Consider the following 17495-nt stretch of genomic DNA (forward strand, 5'->3'; position numbering starts at 1 on the left):
AGAAATGGGTCAGAGATGGTTTGTGCGTGTTTGAGGAGAGGGCTTTTGGGGGACTCATTAAAGAGTCTTTAGCACAGCTTGCTCAATGGTTGATTTTACTATGTGTGGATGATTTTTCACGTATTAAATTCGAGAATTTATCCTTACACAGGTTAGCTGTGTGAGATATTAAAGAAAAACGGCACATTCTTCCATACCTACTCCAATTCTGCTTTTAGAACTTGTGTCCCCTAACTAAATTTGATAACATTGTCGATTTTTATTTTTGGAAACTGTTGCCAGGCAGGATCAATGTTAAACAAGTTTGAGCATGCCTCTTATGTGGTTTGGAAATCCAGACATCTCCTTTTCCAGATGTTCTTTTTTAAGTGCCAGAACCTGTCCACTTAACCTTATCTCCTTGTGAACCTTCTTGTTTCCCAGAACAGGGTATTATCTACTATTAGAGACATTCACTAGTGCTGTTAGAGCAATTACAAAGAATATTGAGGTATAATAGATTTTATGTGTGAAATGAGTTTTTAATCTGCTCAGTCCTAAAATAAATATTTCTGACCCTCTCTGGTAATATAGTAGAACTTAAAAAAAAGATCTTACCCTATCTACATCTTTTTTCCTGCTAACTAGGTATTTGAGCTTTGTCTCAAAATTCCTAAAAAAGGCAAGAGCTAAGAGTAGACAGCACTATGTTGGAAACATAAGGTACACTCCCTCTGGTGACTCAAAGCCCTCTGGTCTTTGCCAGTGGAGTCCTCAGACAAGTTAAGGGTAAATCAGGGAAAAAGAGGTCACACTTGCTCTTCCCTGGTGGGTTTTTCAGTTCTGTTTTGCCAGTGTCCTTGTTATATGTCCAGGTCCCTCTTCTTGATCATCTTTTCCTCTGCCTTCTTTCCCTGTGTTCTATTCACTCCCACAACCATAGAATATTAATAGTATGGGCAGGTGTCTCGGACTTCTCTCCCCTCCCACCCCCATTCTTGGACTACATAGTATGTAATTCTTCCTCTAGAGGGAAGGGATGTGAGATGGCAGTGGTCAGAGAGAGGAGCAGTGACCCAGAAAGCTGGTGGCCAGGAGACTTAGGAGAAGGCCTTCATTTCAGGATGGTGGCTCTGGAACCCTGAGCAGTGTATGGTCACTACTATTTGTGTACATTCCACATCATACCTGTTCAAGTGTAATGGGAGGTCATGGAGACCTAGGCCAGCCCCCTGAGCTGCAGCCTCATGGACACACCATTGAGAAGCACGTGTCAGTGCTCTGGTCAACTTCTGTCATGAGACACAACTTTCCATGTGAAGTAAGAGGATCATGGCTATAGCGTGTGACCAAATAAAGTCTTCCCTGGAAGTCAGGCCTGCACAGCTGATTTGGGAAAGATGAGTCTGGCCCAGATGAAGGTAAATGAAACTGAAGAAGGGAGAAGGAAAACCCCAAAACAGAACCTGAAGTATGACAGCTGGTGGAAGGCGGTCAGAGCCTGTGTGTGAAGTAGGAGAAATCCGGATGCGCTTAGTCCTTCTCCCCTTGAAACCGCAGGGTAACTAATTGGCAATTTCTTTAACACTCAGCAGCTACATAAATGTTTTATGTATTCACAACAAAGTCTGTGGCAAACTGAAACTTTGATGATTATGAAACACCAAAGAAAGCCTTATTAGACAAGATGGGTTTTGTCTTTCTAAAAAAAAAAAAAAAATCCTTTTGAATGGAACTGTCGCTCATCATAATATCCAACAAAAGTATTTTCCTACGTCTTGATCCTTGGGGCTGTAATAGTGAAGTTTACCGTTAGCACGGGCATGGGGTGGCTGCCTTGAACAGTCCACAGGCCTGTACTTGTGGGCAGGAAACAGATTTTGTCAGCGGAGGGAATTATTATTTCTCTTGAATGGACCAGTTTATTTTTTCTGTTTTAAAACAACTGAGTTGTTTCTTTGGAAGACTGTTTCTAGACCATCACAGAAGAAAGTTTTTCTAAAATTTGATAAATCTTAGTATTAACTCTGTGGTGCTATTTGATGAGGACCAGTCTGCTTTTTTTGAAAGTAGAAATGTAATCGAAGTAACATACAGAAATCACAAGAGTATAGCTGCATGATGTATTCTCACAAACAGTGTAAGCGTTTAGATCAGAAAATGGAACTTACCAGACTATAAGAAGACTCCTGTGCCCCCTTAACAGGCACCAGCCCATCAAGAGTAACCTCCCTCCTGACTTTCAAACACCGTAGATTAGTTTTGTCTTTTTTTGAACTTTATATAAATGGACTTACATGGCAGGTACCCTTTTGTGCCTGACTTCTTTTAGCTCAGCATATTTGTGAGATTCATCCATGTTGTTAAGCATAATTGCAATTTCTTCATTCTCCCTTCTGTGTAATGCTGAGATTTTGTTGGGGGTTACATTGAACCTATAGATAAATTTGGGAAGAAATGGTATCTTTATAATGTGAAGCATTCCAGTCCACCAGCATGATCTATCCTTCCCATTTATTGAGAGTTCTTTAATTTTCCTTAGTGTTTTGTGGATTTCAGTGTAGGTATCTTTTTTCTTTGTTTTTTCTTGAGATGGGGTCTCACTCTGTTGCCCAGTCCGGAGTGCGGTGGCATGATCACAGCTCACAGTAGCCTCAGCCTTGCGGGCTCAGGTGACCCTTCCACCTCACCTTCCCTCATAGCTGGGACCACAGGTACACACTACAGTCCCAGCTGATTTTTTTTTTTTTTTCTGTATTTTTTTGTGGAGATGGGATTTTGTTAATGTTGCCCAGGCTGGGCTCAAACTCCTGGGGTCAAGCGATCTGCCCTGCCTTAGCCTCCCAAAGTGCTGGGATTATAGGCATGAGCCACCATGCCTGGCCCAGTGTAGACATCTTATATATCTTTTATTAGACATTTTCCTAGGTATTTGATGATTTTGTTGATATTGTGTATGCTTTTAATTTCACATTGTTTTAGTTACTGTATATTGAAAGTTTTTTTAACATGTTGACCTCATAGCCAATGACTTTGCTTACTGATTCTTATACTTTGTGGTCATTTTTATATTTTCTATGTACCCAACCAGGCCACCTGTTAATAATGACAGATTTCTTTCCTTCTTTCTAATTTGCCTTGTGTTTATTATTCTTGCCTTATTGCATGGCTAGGACCAGGCTTGGATTTTGATCCCTGTGTCAGATAGAAAAATCTAAGGAGTTCCCTAGCCTAATAAGAAAAGCAACTGTGAAGTTGGTTGACTTGGGAGCATCACATCTAAATTTAAAATGGTGTTACGGTTGTCTGCAAGGCAATACATATACTTGATTGTGCATACCCACAGATTTGGACTTAATTACATCTTATCAGCTAGGTGCCCTTTTTCCTACCCCGACAAGCTAAGACTGTCATACAGATATTTGTGCATAGATCGTTAGTAGAGTTCTTATAGTCAAATCGGGGTCCAGACAGCTCACTCAAGGTCTTCCTGCCTCAGTGGTGGTAGTAGGACAATTGTCCAGAAGCAGTTTCAGGGCGGGGCAGGGCTTCTGAGGAGAGAGATGGCATCCATGGCTTCAGTGCAGAGTCTGGGTAGTAGTGACTGGCTGTAGAAGACACCAGGTCTTCTGAAGTGCTGGCAACTGTCTGAATGAGCAGAAGGTTTTGATCAGCTTAACTATAGAAGGGAGAGTGAGACATTTTAGATGGAATGCTAGAATGGGAGGCAAGGATTACAAAAAGTGAAGGCTGCCAGGCGCGGTGGCTCACACCTATAATCCCAGCACCTTGAGATGCCGAGGCAGGCGGATCACCGGAGGTCAGGAGTTCAAGACCAGCCTGACCAACGTGGTGAAACCCCCATCTCTACTGAAAATAAAAAAAATTAGCCAGTTGTGGTGGTGCACGCCTGGAATCCCAGCTACTCGAGAGGCTGAGGCAAGAGAATCACTTGAACTCGGGAGGCGGAGGTGGCAGTGAGCCGAGATTGCGCCATTGCACTCCAGTCTGGGCAACAAGGGTGAAACTCCGTCTCAAAAAAAAAAAGAAGGCTACTGGAGTCGGGGATGTCATTGCCTGTGACAATGGAGGTGAAATAGAGATCCTGGTTAATTTTGGTATCCTAGAGCCAGACAAAGGCGTTAAGTCCTTGAGTGGATTTAGGGCACTGGGGAGTGTAGGGTAAACATGAGGATACAGCCTTGAGAGCTGGAAAAAAGTATCCTTCTGTTTTCTTCTCCTATATTGTCTTCCTTCTCTCTTTCCCTTTTTCTTTTATTCCCTCTTTGATTGGTCTTTTTTCTCTCAGATTCTTTCTGGGAGACAATAGAATGAAAAGACTAAGAACAGCATAGGTAGGAATCCTGGCCACTGTCCAGCTGTGAAACCGTGGCAAGTGACTTTAAGCCTTGTTTTCATGTTTGTAAAATGAAGACAATGGAAGCATTAATAGCTTTCTCATTAAATTGGGAAGACTGAATGAAATTAGATATATAAGGGCAACTAGGCATAAAGGAAATGGTAAGGGGTCTGGCTGGCTGCTTCTTTCTTGATCAGCCTTCTCTGTTCTTTTCCAGAGGTATTAGTTCTTCTCAACTATTTTCCCTTTGTTCCAGAGCATTTTCTCTTAACCAGGTGTAAGTGGTGTTTTTGTTTAGTTGAAAAAAAAGGTTTATGCCTTCTATTTTGAATGTACAAAGTGAGCGAGTGGAATATCTTGCGTTTCTGTCAGTGTGGTAGAAGATGACCACAATGACGGTGCAGGGGCCCTTGCCTCTTCTCCCCTCGAATAGCAGCAGCCTAAGACCTTTAGTTCCTTTGGGCCTCAGGATCCTTATCTATAAATGTAAGGACTTGAATTCAGCATACTGGGGCCCTAATCTATCTCTAATTGCATCGTTGAGAAGATGCTAAAAGTCAGATGCCTTACTAAATTATGCAGGCCATGAGCAAAGGACCATGTCTGTTTTGCGTAGTATCATATACCCCTGACATCCAGAATACCTGGCCCATCGAACATACTCTGTGAATGAATGAATGAATGAATGAATGAATGAATGAATGATGAAGGAAAGAAAGATCTTCATGACAAAGAGGGTAGTCCCCATTCAGCAAGAATTATTGTCGGGACACCCCTGACTTGGTGGGCCCTCTTCTACAATTCTGAGTTTAAACTCAAAGTTTCTAATTGCAGAAGATGTTTATTAGCTCAAATGTCAACTTTTTTTTTTTTAGCATTTCTTTTCAGACTTCCTCAAGAGTTCATGATGCCTTTTCAATTCCAATTTGTTGCCATCCTTTATAGTCCTGGGTCTCTGTCATCATCTAGTAAGTCAGCTGTGCAAAGGTAAATACTGTTTTTGAAAGCACAGGGTATAATTACACAACATCATAGCACCATTTGCAAGATGCTGTGCCCTTTTCTTTATTTCTCGAGGCAGCATCGCATACCTCATTTTACAAATGAAGAAACAGACTGAAAGCAAGGAGCATTCCTTGGGCTTCTGAGTTCCTGCTTTAAATACACCACTATCTCTGACTAACACATGCCAGAATTAGGCTCCTTCACACATCCTCTAGTCCTACAGACCTTTAAGGAGCTGAGCCTTGTTCCTCACCACTCACAGGGCCCCTTGTGGCTTTCCTGTCAGTGTAGATCTGTGAAACTTTCTCCATTCTCGTTCCTGCCATGTTTTATCCTGGGTGGGGAAAGTATGTATTACTAACATTGTACCCAGCCTTGTAGGGTAGATGTGGTCCCTGCCTTCAAGGGTAAGAACAAATTGGAAATACAGTCTATTTGTTCACGCAAATACTTTTTGAACTCCCCCTTTGTATAAAGAATATACTATTGCACATACAAGACATTTTGGGGTAGAAGGTACTATATAATTTAGAGCCAAAATGATGTGGTACACACTAAGTACTGTCTAGATTTGAAGAAATCAAGACATCAGAATTCGCTGGCAATTTAGATCCTTTTAGATATGTGCAGTTCCCGAAACAAATACAAAATGTTTCTTTCTGGGCAACTTGTGCTTACCCTCTGGTGTTAGACTTGTCAGCAGAATTGGTAACTGTTATAATAATATTGTGACAATGTCAAGACACTTCTAAAACCTGAAATCAGACCATTGAATAATACACTAATTGTTTTCTTTCCAAACAATTAGGTAAAGTGATTGCAAATGACTATCTTTAGATAAAGCAAGAAACGTAGCCGTTTCAAGGACATGTAGCTTTTGTTCAAATTGGGTCATCATTACCTTTCCTCATTGTTTTGCCAAAACTTTTATAGTAGAAGACTGGTGAGAGGAAGGGCAGTGACCAAGGGCCAGTGCTGAGAACTGCCAGACTACTGCGTTGGAGAAAGGGATTTCTGTGTCAAATTCTCATTTACTAGCAACTTTCGAACAAGCTTCACTATTTTCTGTGTGAATATTTGAAACAATTGATAACAATTGAGTGTTGGCTGCCATGATGTCACCATCAAAAAATCACGAGAGAAACTAATGACTTCTAAATATAATCTGCTAGTTCTCAGCTTATTTTATGTATTCAGGGAAAGCAGTTGGCATTATGTAAGAAAGGAATTATGAAAACCTGTCCTTTCAAGTCAGTCACTGGCAGGACTTTGCAGCAACATTGCTTTATAACCTTGTCATCTGTGATAGAGTCATCTGTCTCGCACTCACTCCTGAGTTCAGAATTTGGGATTATAGAGGCACCTGAGAGGCCAGTTGACTGGAAGATTGTTCGGTCTTATCAGATATTAATAGAAAAGAGATGATTGTTTAGGCTGGGCGTGGTGGCTCGTGCCTGTAATCCCAGCACTTTGGGAGGCCGAGGTGGGCGGATCAGGAGGTCAGTAGTTCAAGACCAGCCTGGCCAACATGGTGAAACCCTGTCTCTACTAAAAATACAAAAATTAGCTGGACGTGGTGGCGGGCGCCTGTAATCCCAGCTACTCAGCAGCCTGAGGCAGGAGAATCATTTGAACCCAGGAGGCGGAGATTGCAGTGATCGCCGCCGTTGCACTCCAGCCTAGGCGACAGATTGAGACTCCATCTCAGAAAAAAAAAAGAGAGAAGTGATGATTTGTTTAGCTAGTTCTACCTAGTATAATTACTAAGAATTAACTTAACTCCTAAAGATGTTTCAGGTGTAAACATTGAGTCAAACTGAAAATGTTATTGGGTCACCAGACCACTGACTGTAGTTAGCTATTTAATGAGACCTTTGATACGGTGGCCAGTGGCCAGCACAGAAGCTTAACTTGCTCTCCTTCCCCACCTTCCAAGGTAGCTAGACAAGGAGTAATTGTTCTAACTCAACTAGAAGGCAGCCCTTATAGCGTGAAATGCATCTTTCCACTTTGGATAAAATGCTGTCTCTGCAACAATTTAGCTCCTAGAGAAGACAGAAAAGGCAAACTCGGTTTTTTGTTCTTTGGGGTTTTTTCTTCTTTGGGGTTTTTTTGTTTTTTTGGTTTTTTTTTTTTTGGCCACTACATGTAAATCACCTTGATTTGAAAAATTCTTGTTACTCTGCCCTCTCAGGATCCTACGTGGAATATGTAGTTGGCTTCCAAACCAAAAGCAGTAGCTCCATGCATTTATTCCATGAATTCAGGAACATTCACTGTACCATCTATGAAAGGACTGGTTATACAAACCCACCCTTGCTGGTCAGTCACTGAGACAGGCCGGGAGCAGATGTAAGCACAAAGGTAGCCAGGCTTTCTGCTTTCTGTATTCTAGGTAGTGGATTGGTCTGTTGTTTTATTCCTTTGCTTTTAAAATTTTTGGAATGCCTCTAAAGTTGAGTATTTCTTGCTGAGAGCTGGTATTTAAAGTTACTTGAGGAAGGACTTTTTAAAAATTCTATATTTAATTTGTAAATATGCATCTAAATAAGAAATATATTTGCCACAGCAATTTTAAGCCTTTGATAAGCTTAAATGTGTTGGTAATGTCTACCAACACATTTTTGGTCGTTTCGTCCTTTTTGGAAACAAAATTCTTCATGTCTGCAGCTACTTGCATTTTTGGTGGAGACCCGTTACCTGCAAGGTTTTTAAGGGTTTTGCAGCTTCTGGAAGGCAAGACCCATGACCAAAGAAATTTGGGAAAAAAGACTTGGCAAATTAGAAGTGTCAGATGATGACTTCTGACTTTGAAGAATTTAATTGGCTTTAGATGGGAGGTTGTGTGTTTAATCGTTTTGCTTTTTCTGACATGTGACTTGACATGAGTTCCAAGAACAATCAGCTAGTTAGAAGGTTTGCAGAAGGAAGCATTGTGCTCCCTGTTAATCAGCTGTTCTCTCTCTATTCCCCCCTCATCCCTCTTCTGATTTCAGTGGTGCTTCATGCCCCACCTCCAACCAAGATCAAACGGGAGCTGCACAGCCCCTCCTCTGAGCTGTCGTCTTGTAGCCATGAGCAGGCTCTTGGTGCTAACTATGGAGAAAAGTGCCTCTACAACTATTGGTAAGTGGGCAAGTGGAGTCGAAGAAAGGCTGCCCAGAAAGGCTCTGGAAGTAGCCATCAACCTGAATGTTCCTTCCCAGTGTTACTTACCCAGCAGACCCTGGGGTAGAACACATCCTCCTTTCATGGCAGTGTCATCCTCCAGGTGTAGCATAGTTCCCTTGGGATCATCGTACTGCACACGAAAGAAAACCGTTAAAGCCTTGTGGCTCCGCAGGGCACTAAGTTCATAGGGTACCCAGTGCTTCTAGGGAAAGAGTCTCAATCCTGGGATATTTGATCTGTGGCTTTGAGGCAGGTAATATATACTTCTTCATGTCTATCATATGTTAATGTGAACTTTAAGCACCAAAGAAGTAATCTCCAAATCAGAATATATGAAAAAGTCTTGAAGCTTGTGCCCTTTACTTAAGAATATCCAGGCCCCAGGAATGAAGCTTTAATTTTAAATCATTCTTTGCTCTAGAAGATAAACATAGATTTGCCTGAAAGGGGGAGGAGAAGAGTTGTTAATTCAAATGATGTCACAGCACAGACGTACCTTCAACACAGATTCTGACTAATTCCTGGGAACCCTGGAATAGTTAAGAGAGGGGACCAGAGAACACCTGGCAAAGCGTAAATTCTCCCCTCACCCACCCACCCTACACAGGCATACACGGAGAATTCTTTTAGAAGGAGGGAGAAAGGAAACCGGAAGCAGAGGCTAAAATTATCCTTGAGAAAAATCACTAGAAGTGTTAAACAAGTCCCTGTGACGCAGTGTGTTTGTCACTTTTCGGAGGTACAAATATCCCCTCAGGGCTATGAGCGATTTAACTATGTTAATGCTGTTATTTCCTGGCAACAATGGGCTGCAAACTAGCTTTCTGCTGGACCTGGTAACCATGCTAATTGCTTCATTTCAGCTTAATGGTTCCTTCTCTTTTTCTGTTTACAGTGCCTATGATAGGAAGCCTCCCTCTGGGTTCAAGCCATTAACCCCTCCTACAACCCCCCTCTCACCCACCCATCAGAATCCCCTATTTCCCCCACCTCAGGCAACTCTGCCCACCTCAGCGCACGCCCCTGCAGCTGGCCCTGTTCAAGGTGTGGGCCCCGCCCCCGCCCCCCATTCGCTTCCAGAGCCTGGACCACAGCAGCAAACATTTGCGGTCCCCCGACCACCACATCAGCCCCTGCAGATGCCAAAGATGATGCCTGAAAACCAGTATCCATCAGAACAGAGGTGGGTGTTGATCTGGCCTTCTTCCTTAACTGCCTCCCTCATCCCTGTCCTTTCTCAGTGGGAGAGGGGAAGCAGTTTTTCTTGTTTACCAGGTTCCTAAAAAGTTATGATTGCACTGAGGCAGCTTGTGAGGCAAGACTAATAGCAATATGAATATGACTGTTTATATACTACCCTGTTCCCAGGGTACACCAGATGGTTGATGGACTACGACATCCTTATGAAGTAGGTAAGAGAGAGGTAACTGGTATTCTCCCTTCTCACAGAACTAGAGGAAGAATGACTTGCCAGGATACTCTTGTCCCTCACTGAGGGCAGGTTCCTGACTCCTCATTGGATGCTGCCTACTACTAATAGAATCGAACTTTCTTTCACTTACATATAAGGGACGATTGCTGAGTTATACAAGGTAGTATTACTCATCTGACTTTAACATGTTTTAACAGTAGGAGATTAGCTAAGGACCTTGTTTGTACATCTGCTTTTGAGATAGAAATCTTCTGGTTACACTGCAGGTGGTTTTTATGTTTCTACAGACATGGAGGCATCAGGAGTAACTTGTCCAGAGTCATTCATTTATCAAAAAAGTGTATAAAGGGAACCTTCTCTGTGCACTCCAAACCTGACCTCTTAAAGTCCCAGCCTTCTAAGTTTATTATCTGTGGCATTCTAGAATCTCTGATGCTTGTGGCCTTCTTTCATAGAAGATGTGCTGGGGGCCTTTTTTTATTTCAAGTTTCTTTGGGATAAGGAGATAACCGTGGATGGGTAGTTGTCAACAATATTACCAAAGGATGCAAGATGGTGTGGGGGGCGGCAATGGGGCAGAAGTAGGGAAAATACATGAGTGTACCTTTCCCAGGCCTGGTCCATTCCAGATGCCTGCCAGTATTCACTTAGAGATCACTTTATTTCTAGATGAAATGCAGGGAAAAAAATAAGATCCCTTTGTCTGGTTCTGATCCACTTCCCATTTTGCTCTGAAAGTCACCATTAAGAACGGCAGAATATGGCTAGTTGCTGTTTATTCCTTGGTTAGGCCAAGGGACATGAACACTCGTGTTACACAGGGCTCAAGGGGTGAGCACTGATGGAGTTGGTGGGGGGCTGGCTCGGGAGTGAGCCTCTATTGCCACACGGGGCTCATCTGGAAGACACAGCTGCCTCTGAGCTTTTGGCAGTTGTTACCTTGTACTAACAACCTGTACTTGTGCAGGAGAGTTTGCATACTTGGTTTTTTATGTAAAAATTGTAGATTTTTTTTTTTCAAGTTGGCAACTAATTCAAATTAAAAACAACATCACTCTGCAGACTAAACAAAACTTCTCTGGGCAAAATCACCCCGCAGGCCTGCCAATTTGTGAACTCTGGCCTAGATATCATTTTTATTTCAATGATTTTTTTTGGTGTTTTTAAACAGCATCTTGCTGATTTTCTGCAAGGGCTATGGGGAAACTGGGGAGGAGGGGTGGGGTCGGGTATATATTCAGTATTTGAAATTCTTAGCAAACTACCACGAAGTATAAAAGAAAATTCCTTTATCTAATATTTCCCCCTCAATCCTTGTTCTTTATCCGAGGGGCTTATGTAACATACTGTATTAACAGTTAACTGAGTTGGGAGACAAGTATCCTAGTTCTCCTGGAGAATTGGGAGACGGTAGCCCCAGTCTCAGCTGTGAAATAAGCCTGTCTCCAGTCTACCCAGCCTCCTGAGAAGGAAGGAGGTTTGGATTCCTGGGATTGATGAGTTATTTGCCCTTGGGTGTTGAAAGGAAGAGAGGAGGGAACCAGAATGCAGATATTTCTTTTTTGGGTGATTCCTCCTTTGAAGTCTGCCTGTGCATTTTGGACTTACTACTTCTTATACTCTGCCTTTAGGAGTGATGGGTCTAAAATTCAAAGTTCTCACACGCACTATCCTTGAGATAATTGAGGTAAAGGGGGAGGTATTCTGTAGGCTACCAAATCGATTAAAAACCACACTGGGCACTTGGGTTTCTACACAAGAGTGCTGTCCTCTCAAAGTGGAAAGTGCACAGGAGTCCCCGCGGGAGTGTGGAGGGGGGATTTTCAATGCAGATTCCTTGCTAACATTCAGAGAGAGAGTCTGTGGGCCTGGGGTGGGGCTTGGATATAGTCTTGTCACACTTTGAGAAATTGTGATGCAGCTCTCTCTACCCTCATCCTTATTCCACCCCACCTTTATTTAAAGCGTATATTACCAAATTTTGTTTCTACTGCCTTTGTCTATTAATATGGTCATCCACGTGATATCTGTGTGACATAAAACGCATCAAAAACATGACTGATTTTGCTTTTAGATACTGGATAGTACACAGAAAATGAGACAGACTAAAATCCCTGGTTTGATTTTTGTAAAAGTAATAGAAATTACAGTCATGGATAATATCAAGCTTAATAATCATACATTTAATAACTGTTATGCCTGCCGAAAAGTGGGACAGATTACTTTTATTGGTGACTAGGTTATCTCTTGGCTTAGAACTTAAAATTAGAGGGACTATTACTTTAAAACGAAATCCCTAATACAAATACATGGTATTTTGCATGGTAGAAGTAAATAGAGTCTCATTTGAAACTTTTAACAGCCCTGTGACATAGGCAGAGTAAAAAAAAAAACCATTTTGCAGATTAGAAATCAAGCCTCAGCACAGTTAAGGACTTTCTAAAGCTCACATAGCCAAATACAGGGTCCTACATTCAGCAACCAAAAACTTTCATGATATATAATTACGCCATTTGTTTCAGTTATGATTTTATTTGGGCTGCTGACACCCACTAATGTCTACTATAAAAACTGCGTAATTGACCTTGATAAATTTGTTTTGACCTTGAACATTACCTCTTTTTTTATTATACTTTAAGTTCTATCTATCTCTTAAACTACAAAATCTTAATAAATTCCTATATCATTTAATCCAAACCCATGTGCTTAACATGTGTCTTTTTTGTTTTGCTGGGTGTGCCGTATCTGTTCAGTTGAACAGAGTAAGCTCTTTGAGGATAAAAACCTGTGATTTAGACTCCTTTCTTTAGGCCACATTTAGCCCTGTATCTTATTTGTCCTCCATATATGTTTATTGATAGTGATGGAAATTTGCTGGATTATGCCGTAAATAACTAAAATGTAATCTAGTCAAAAGTACATCCTTGCCGCACATGGCAGCACACACCTGTAGTCTCAGTTACTCGAGAGGCTGAGGCGGGAGGATCACTTGACCCCGGGAGTCCTGGGCTCTGTAGTACACTGTGCCGATCTATCAGGTGTCCACACTAAGTTTAGCAACAATATGGTGACCTCCTGGGAGTGGAGACTACCAAGTTGCCTAAGCAGAGGTCAACTGGCCCAGGGGTCAGAAACAGAGCAGGTCAAAACTCCCATGATCTCACTGTGCCACTGCTCTCCAGCCTGGGCAACCTAGTGAGACCCCCATCTCTAAGAAAATAATAAAGAAAGAAAAAAGTACATTCTTAATGTTTTACATAGTCTTAGCATATAATTCTTCACAATTCAATTTATTTTTAGAAGATAAATACTGTGTTTGAAAGCCATGATTTATACTGGTGATTTCCTCCCCGCAAGGAGAGGGGAAAAGATATGTAATTTGACATGTTCAGACATGTTCCACTTATCCTGAAAGACTGGCTGCTCCTGGAAGAGGAGAAATATTTTTTCCTTCAGCCTTCCCAATCTTGAGAGTTTTCTCATTGTGTTATTTATGATGTTTACATGTGCTGGGTGGAGGAACTTAGAAAAATATTCCTATGTTATGCCTATAGTACTGGCCACATATATTTTTGGCTTTTATTAAACCATATCTCATTGTATCTTGTGTTGAGGAAAGCCCTGCAATTCAACTGAAGAAGCTCCACTAAGAAAAATGTATCTCTAAGAATTTTGGAACACACTGCTTTGTCATTTACTTGACATCAACAAAAGAGGTTAAAACCCAAGAAGCAGCAACATTTAAGAAAATGCTCCTGTAGTAGAAGAATCCTCTGCTTCTAGATAGCCCCTAAGGGCATCAGTATTATGGTAGGCTAGCACGCTGTAATTGACAGAACATAATGTGCTGTGCTGGAGTCATCAGGAAAAGGTCAACTGGGTAGTGTCTTCTGAAGGAGGAAACGGCCTAAGCTGTTTGAGAATGTCAAAAGCGTCTCCCTCCGTGGTTATTATTGAGGATTCAAAGCTTAAAGAGTTGGGCTAAGTTTTGTGGAATTTTGATTTAACAAAAACTACCAATTCCTTAAGGATGCTAGATAAATTAAGAGATTTAATATACTTGTTTTTCCTCGTTTTTTCTTCCTCTCCTTAAAGTAAATTGCTATTCATTTTTGTCCTTCAGATTTTGTAGTACAATAATTTTTAGAGAGGAATGAATTTGACTGTGAGTCACATTTGTAGCCTGGCCTGGAATAAAGTGAATGTGTCTGATGCATCTCTTCTCCAAGCGCCTGTTAATAGCATGTTGTGTATGCAGCACAAATTCACTTTGGGATCTGAAACTGAGTTTCATGGATGCTTAATGGAACCTCCTTTGACAGACTGAATAATGTTCTTGCAATGGTTAGAGTGCAGAGGTTTTTTTAGTTCTGAGTCTTAAGAGGGTTTGTTTTTAGCGTTTCATCATGTTTACAGTAGGCTTCTTGTTACCTTTTAACAAGTTAAAGGACACTTCCTTTTATCCCCAGTTTACTGAAAGTTTTTAACATGAATAGAGGTTGAAATTCATTAAACACTTTTACTGCCTCTATTGGGATGATCAAATAATTTTCTCCTTTAATTTCTTAATATGGTGAGTTACACTGATTTATATGAAACCAACCTTGCATTCTTGTGACAAAGCTAACTTGTTTTTTTTTTATTTTTTATTTTTTGGAGACAGAGTCTTACTCTGTCGCCAAGGCTGGAGTGCAGTGGCGCCATCTGGGCTCACTGCAGCCTCCACTTCCCAGGTTCAAACAATTCTCCTGCCTTAGCCTTCCTAGTAGCCAGGATTATAGGCAGGCGCCACCATGCCCAGCTAATTTTTGTATTTTTTAGTAGAGACAGCATTTCGCCTTGTTGGCCAGGCTGCTCTCAAACTCCTAACCTCAGGTGATCCACCCACCCCATCTTCTTCCCAAAGTGCTGGGATTACAGGCGTGAACCACCACACCTGGCCCTAACTTGTTTATTGTGTATTATATTTTGTACATTGCTGAATTTGGGTTTTCTGATATAAATATGTAAGACTTCCACACCTGTCTTCACGATTGAGAAAGTACACAATTTTTCTTTCTTATATTGTCCTTGCTAGGTTTTAGCATTGAGGTTATATTCATCAAATGAGTACAGGGTGTCTTCTTTCTGTATTTTAGAATATCTCATGGGAAATTGGAAGTCTTTATTCCTTGAACTTTTTGAAGAATTTACTGGTAACACCATATGGGCCTGACATTTCTTTGTAGGAAGATTTTTAATTACTGGCTCAGTGTCTTCACATTTTACCGTTTTGCCCTGGATTTCTATTTAGTTGAATAAATAAATAAATTTTTCTAAGAAGTTGTCCATTTTGTGTGAGTTTTAAAATTAATTGACATAAAGTTATTTGTGGTGCCCTTTCTAAAATCTCTATAGCATCTGTAGTTGTCTTTTTCATTTTTGATATTATTTATATAGACTTTTTTTTTTTCTTAGTCTTGGCAGACAATATATTGCCTTTTCAACAAATCTGCTTTTGGCCTTACTTACTCTCTCTCGGGTGTTTTCTGTTTCATTGATTTCTGCTCTCACTAAAATACTTTATTCTTTGTTTTCTTTGGGCTTATTCTGTTTTTCCAACTTCTTTTGTTGTATGATTAGCTCACTAATTTTTAGCCCTTTTTCTTTATAATATATAAGCACAAAACCATATAAAATTTCTTTTAAGGCTGGGGTGACTGTACATGGAAGTTTGCCAAGTCACTTATGGTCTGTCTATGCCTTGTCTAGAAGTGATTGCTAATAGCTTCTTCTTACACTCTCCAAAGGATCTTGGTTTGGACAGTCAGTTATTTGATCTCCCTATCCAAGTTCTGCTTTAGATACATTGCACAAGTTCTGACTTACAGTATTTTAAAAATTCAGCTCCAAGTATTTTCTATTGTTTCTTTCAACCTTGGAGTTCTTTATAGATATGTTTCTTAATTTCTAAACATATGGGATTTTTCTGGCTGCCTGGACTATATGATTTTTATTTAAATCTCCTCCAGAGACTATTTTAAAACGATTGTAGAAATACTGTAGACCAGTGGCTCTGGAGCGGGACAGACTGACAGATCTGGGGTTGAATTGCTGCTCTGCTACTGTGTGACCTTAGGCAGGCACTCACCTTCTCCAAACTTTGGTTTCTTCATCTGAAAATAGGATAATAGACACCACATAGAAGCATTGGGTAGATTTAAAAAAATCACACTTGGACAGAGAAGGTGTTCAGTAAATGTTAGCTTTTATGACAATTTTACTTTTTAAAAATCACTTTTATTTTACACAAACTATACTAAAGGACGCTTCCTTAAATGATGTAGATACCGCAAACTGAGAAACTTCATTGTTTAATGTTAAGTTTTTAAAATGTAATGCTCCCTTTATCCCTAATCTTTCATCATCACAGTAATATTTTTTGTTTTGTTTTGTTTTGAGATGGAGTCTCACTCCATCGCACAGGCTGGAGTGCAGTGGTGCGATCTCAGCTTACCCCTGTCCTAGGTTCAAACGATTCTCCTGCCTTAGCCTCCCTAGTAGCTGGGATTACAGGAGCACACCACCACGCCAGGCTAATTTTTGTATTTTTAGTAGAAGCGGGGTATCACCATGTTGGCCAGGCTGGTCTCAAACTCGTGACCTCAGGTGATCTGCCTGCCTCGGCCTCCCAAAGTGCTGGGATTACAGGCTTGAGCCACCGCGCCCGGCCCCACAACTAATACTTTCACTATCTGATATCCTGGGGACATGTCTTAGTTTCATCACCATCCCTCTCCCATATTTGATCTTGAGAAGTCAGACAAACATGTAGGCCTAGAAAGGACGTGCTTTTTGTTCCTTATCTCTCAATGTCTTCTCACAGTTTAAGTGGGCCCATTTGAGTCTCAGCAATGTTGGCAGGCCTTATGGAGTTGTTTCAGAGTTCTTTGGTGTATGTTTAGGGACAGTGTCTGGCTCTTCGTTGTATCTCAGGAAAATAAACATTATTGTGAAGTTGGCACATTGCCACCTCCGACAAAAAATCACCATTCTCTTTCTGAAAAAGAATGGATATTGAAAAGGCAAACAGTGGGTTCCTTTGATTTGTGTGTGGCTTGTGTGTGTCATAGTCTCCCAGTTCCTTAAGATCTTCTCTTTTATTTGCTTTTTTTTTTTTTGAGACAGAGTCTCGCTCTGTCACCCAGGCTGGAGTGCAGTGGTGTCATCTCGGCCTCCGCCTCTCAGGTTCAAGAAATTTTCCTGCCTCAGCCTCCCAAGTACCTGGGTTTACAGGCATTTGACACTGCACCTGGCTAATTTTTGTGTGTTTTTAGTAGAGACTAGAGATGGGGTTTCACCGTGTTGGCCAGACTGGTCTCAAATTCCCGACCTCATGTAGGGAACTCACATGGTGATCTGCCCGCCTTAGCCTCCCAAAGTGCTGAGATTACAGGCCTGAGCCACTGCAACAGGCTCATGCTTGTAATCCTAGCACTTTGGGAGGCCAAGGTGTGTGGATCACTTGAGGTCGGGAGTTTGAAACCAGCCTGGCCAACGTGGTGAAAC

The 17495-nt window shown here is 41.2% G+C and overlaps 1 protein-coding gene across 2 annotated transcripts in view; it reads left to right on the forward strand.

The window, feature by feature from the left end:
• The window catches only part of ETV5 (ets variant 5), a 63150-nt gene that overhangs the window by 19565 nt on the left and 26090 nt on the right, over positions 1 to 17495 (forward strand). For both annotated transcript variants that reach the window (XM_011953372.1, XM_011953371.1), the window contains exons 6-7: positions 8341 to 8470; positions 9411 to 9698. In XM_011953372.1, the coding sequence (XP_011808762.1) occupies positions 8341 to 8470; positions 9411 to 9698 (418 nt within the window). The remainder of the gene's footprint in view (positions 1 to 8340; positions 8471 to 9410; positions 9699 to 17495) is intronic.

This window comes from Colobus angolensis, unplaced genomic scaffold (assembly GCF_000951035.1).
Source record: "Colobus angolensis palliatus isolate OR3802 unplaced genomic scaffold, Cang.pa_1.0 Scaffold36, whole genome shotgun sequence".
Lineage (NCBI taxonomy): Eukaryota > Metazoa > Chordata > Mammalia > Primates > Cercopithecidae > Colobus > Colobus angolensis.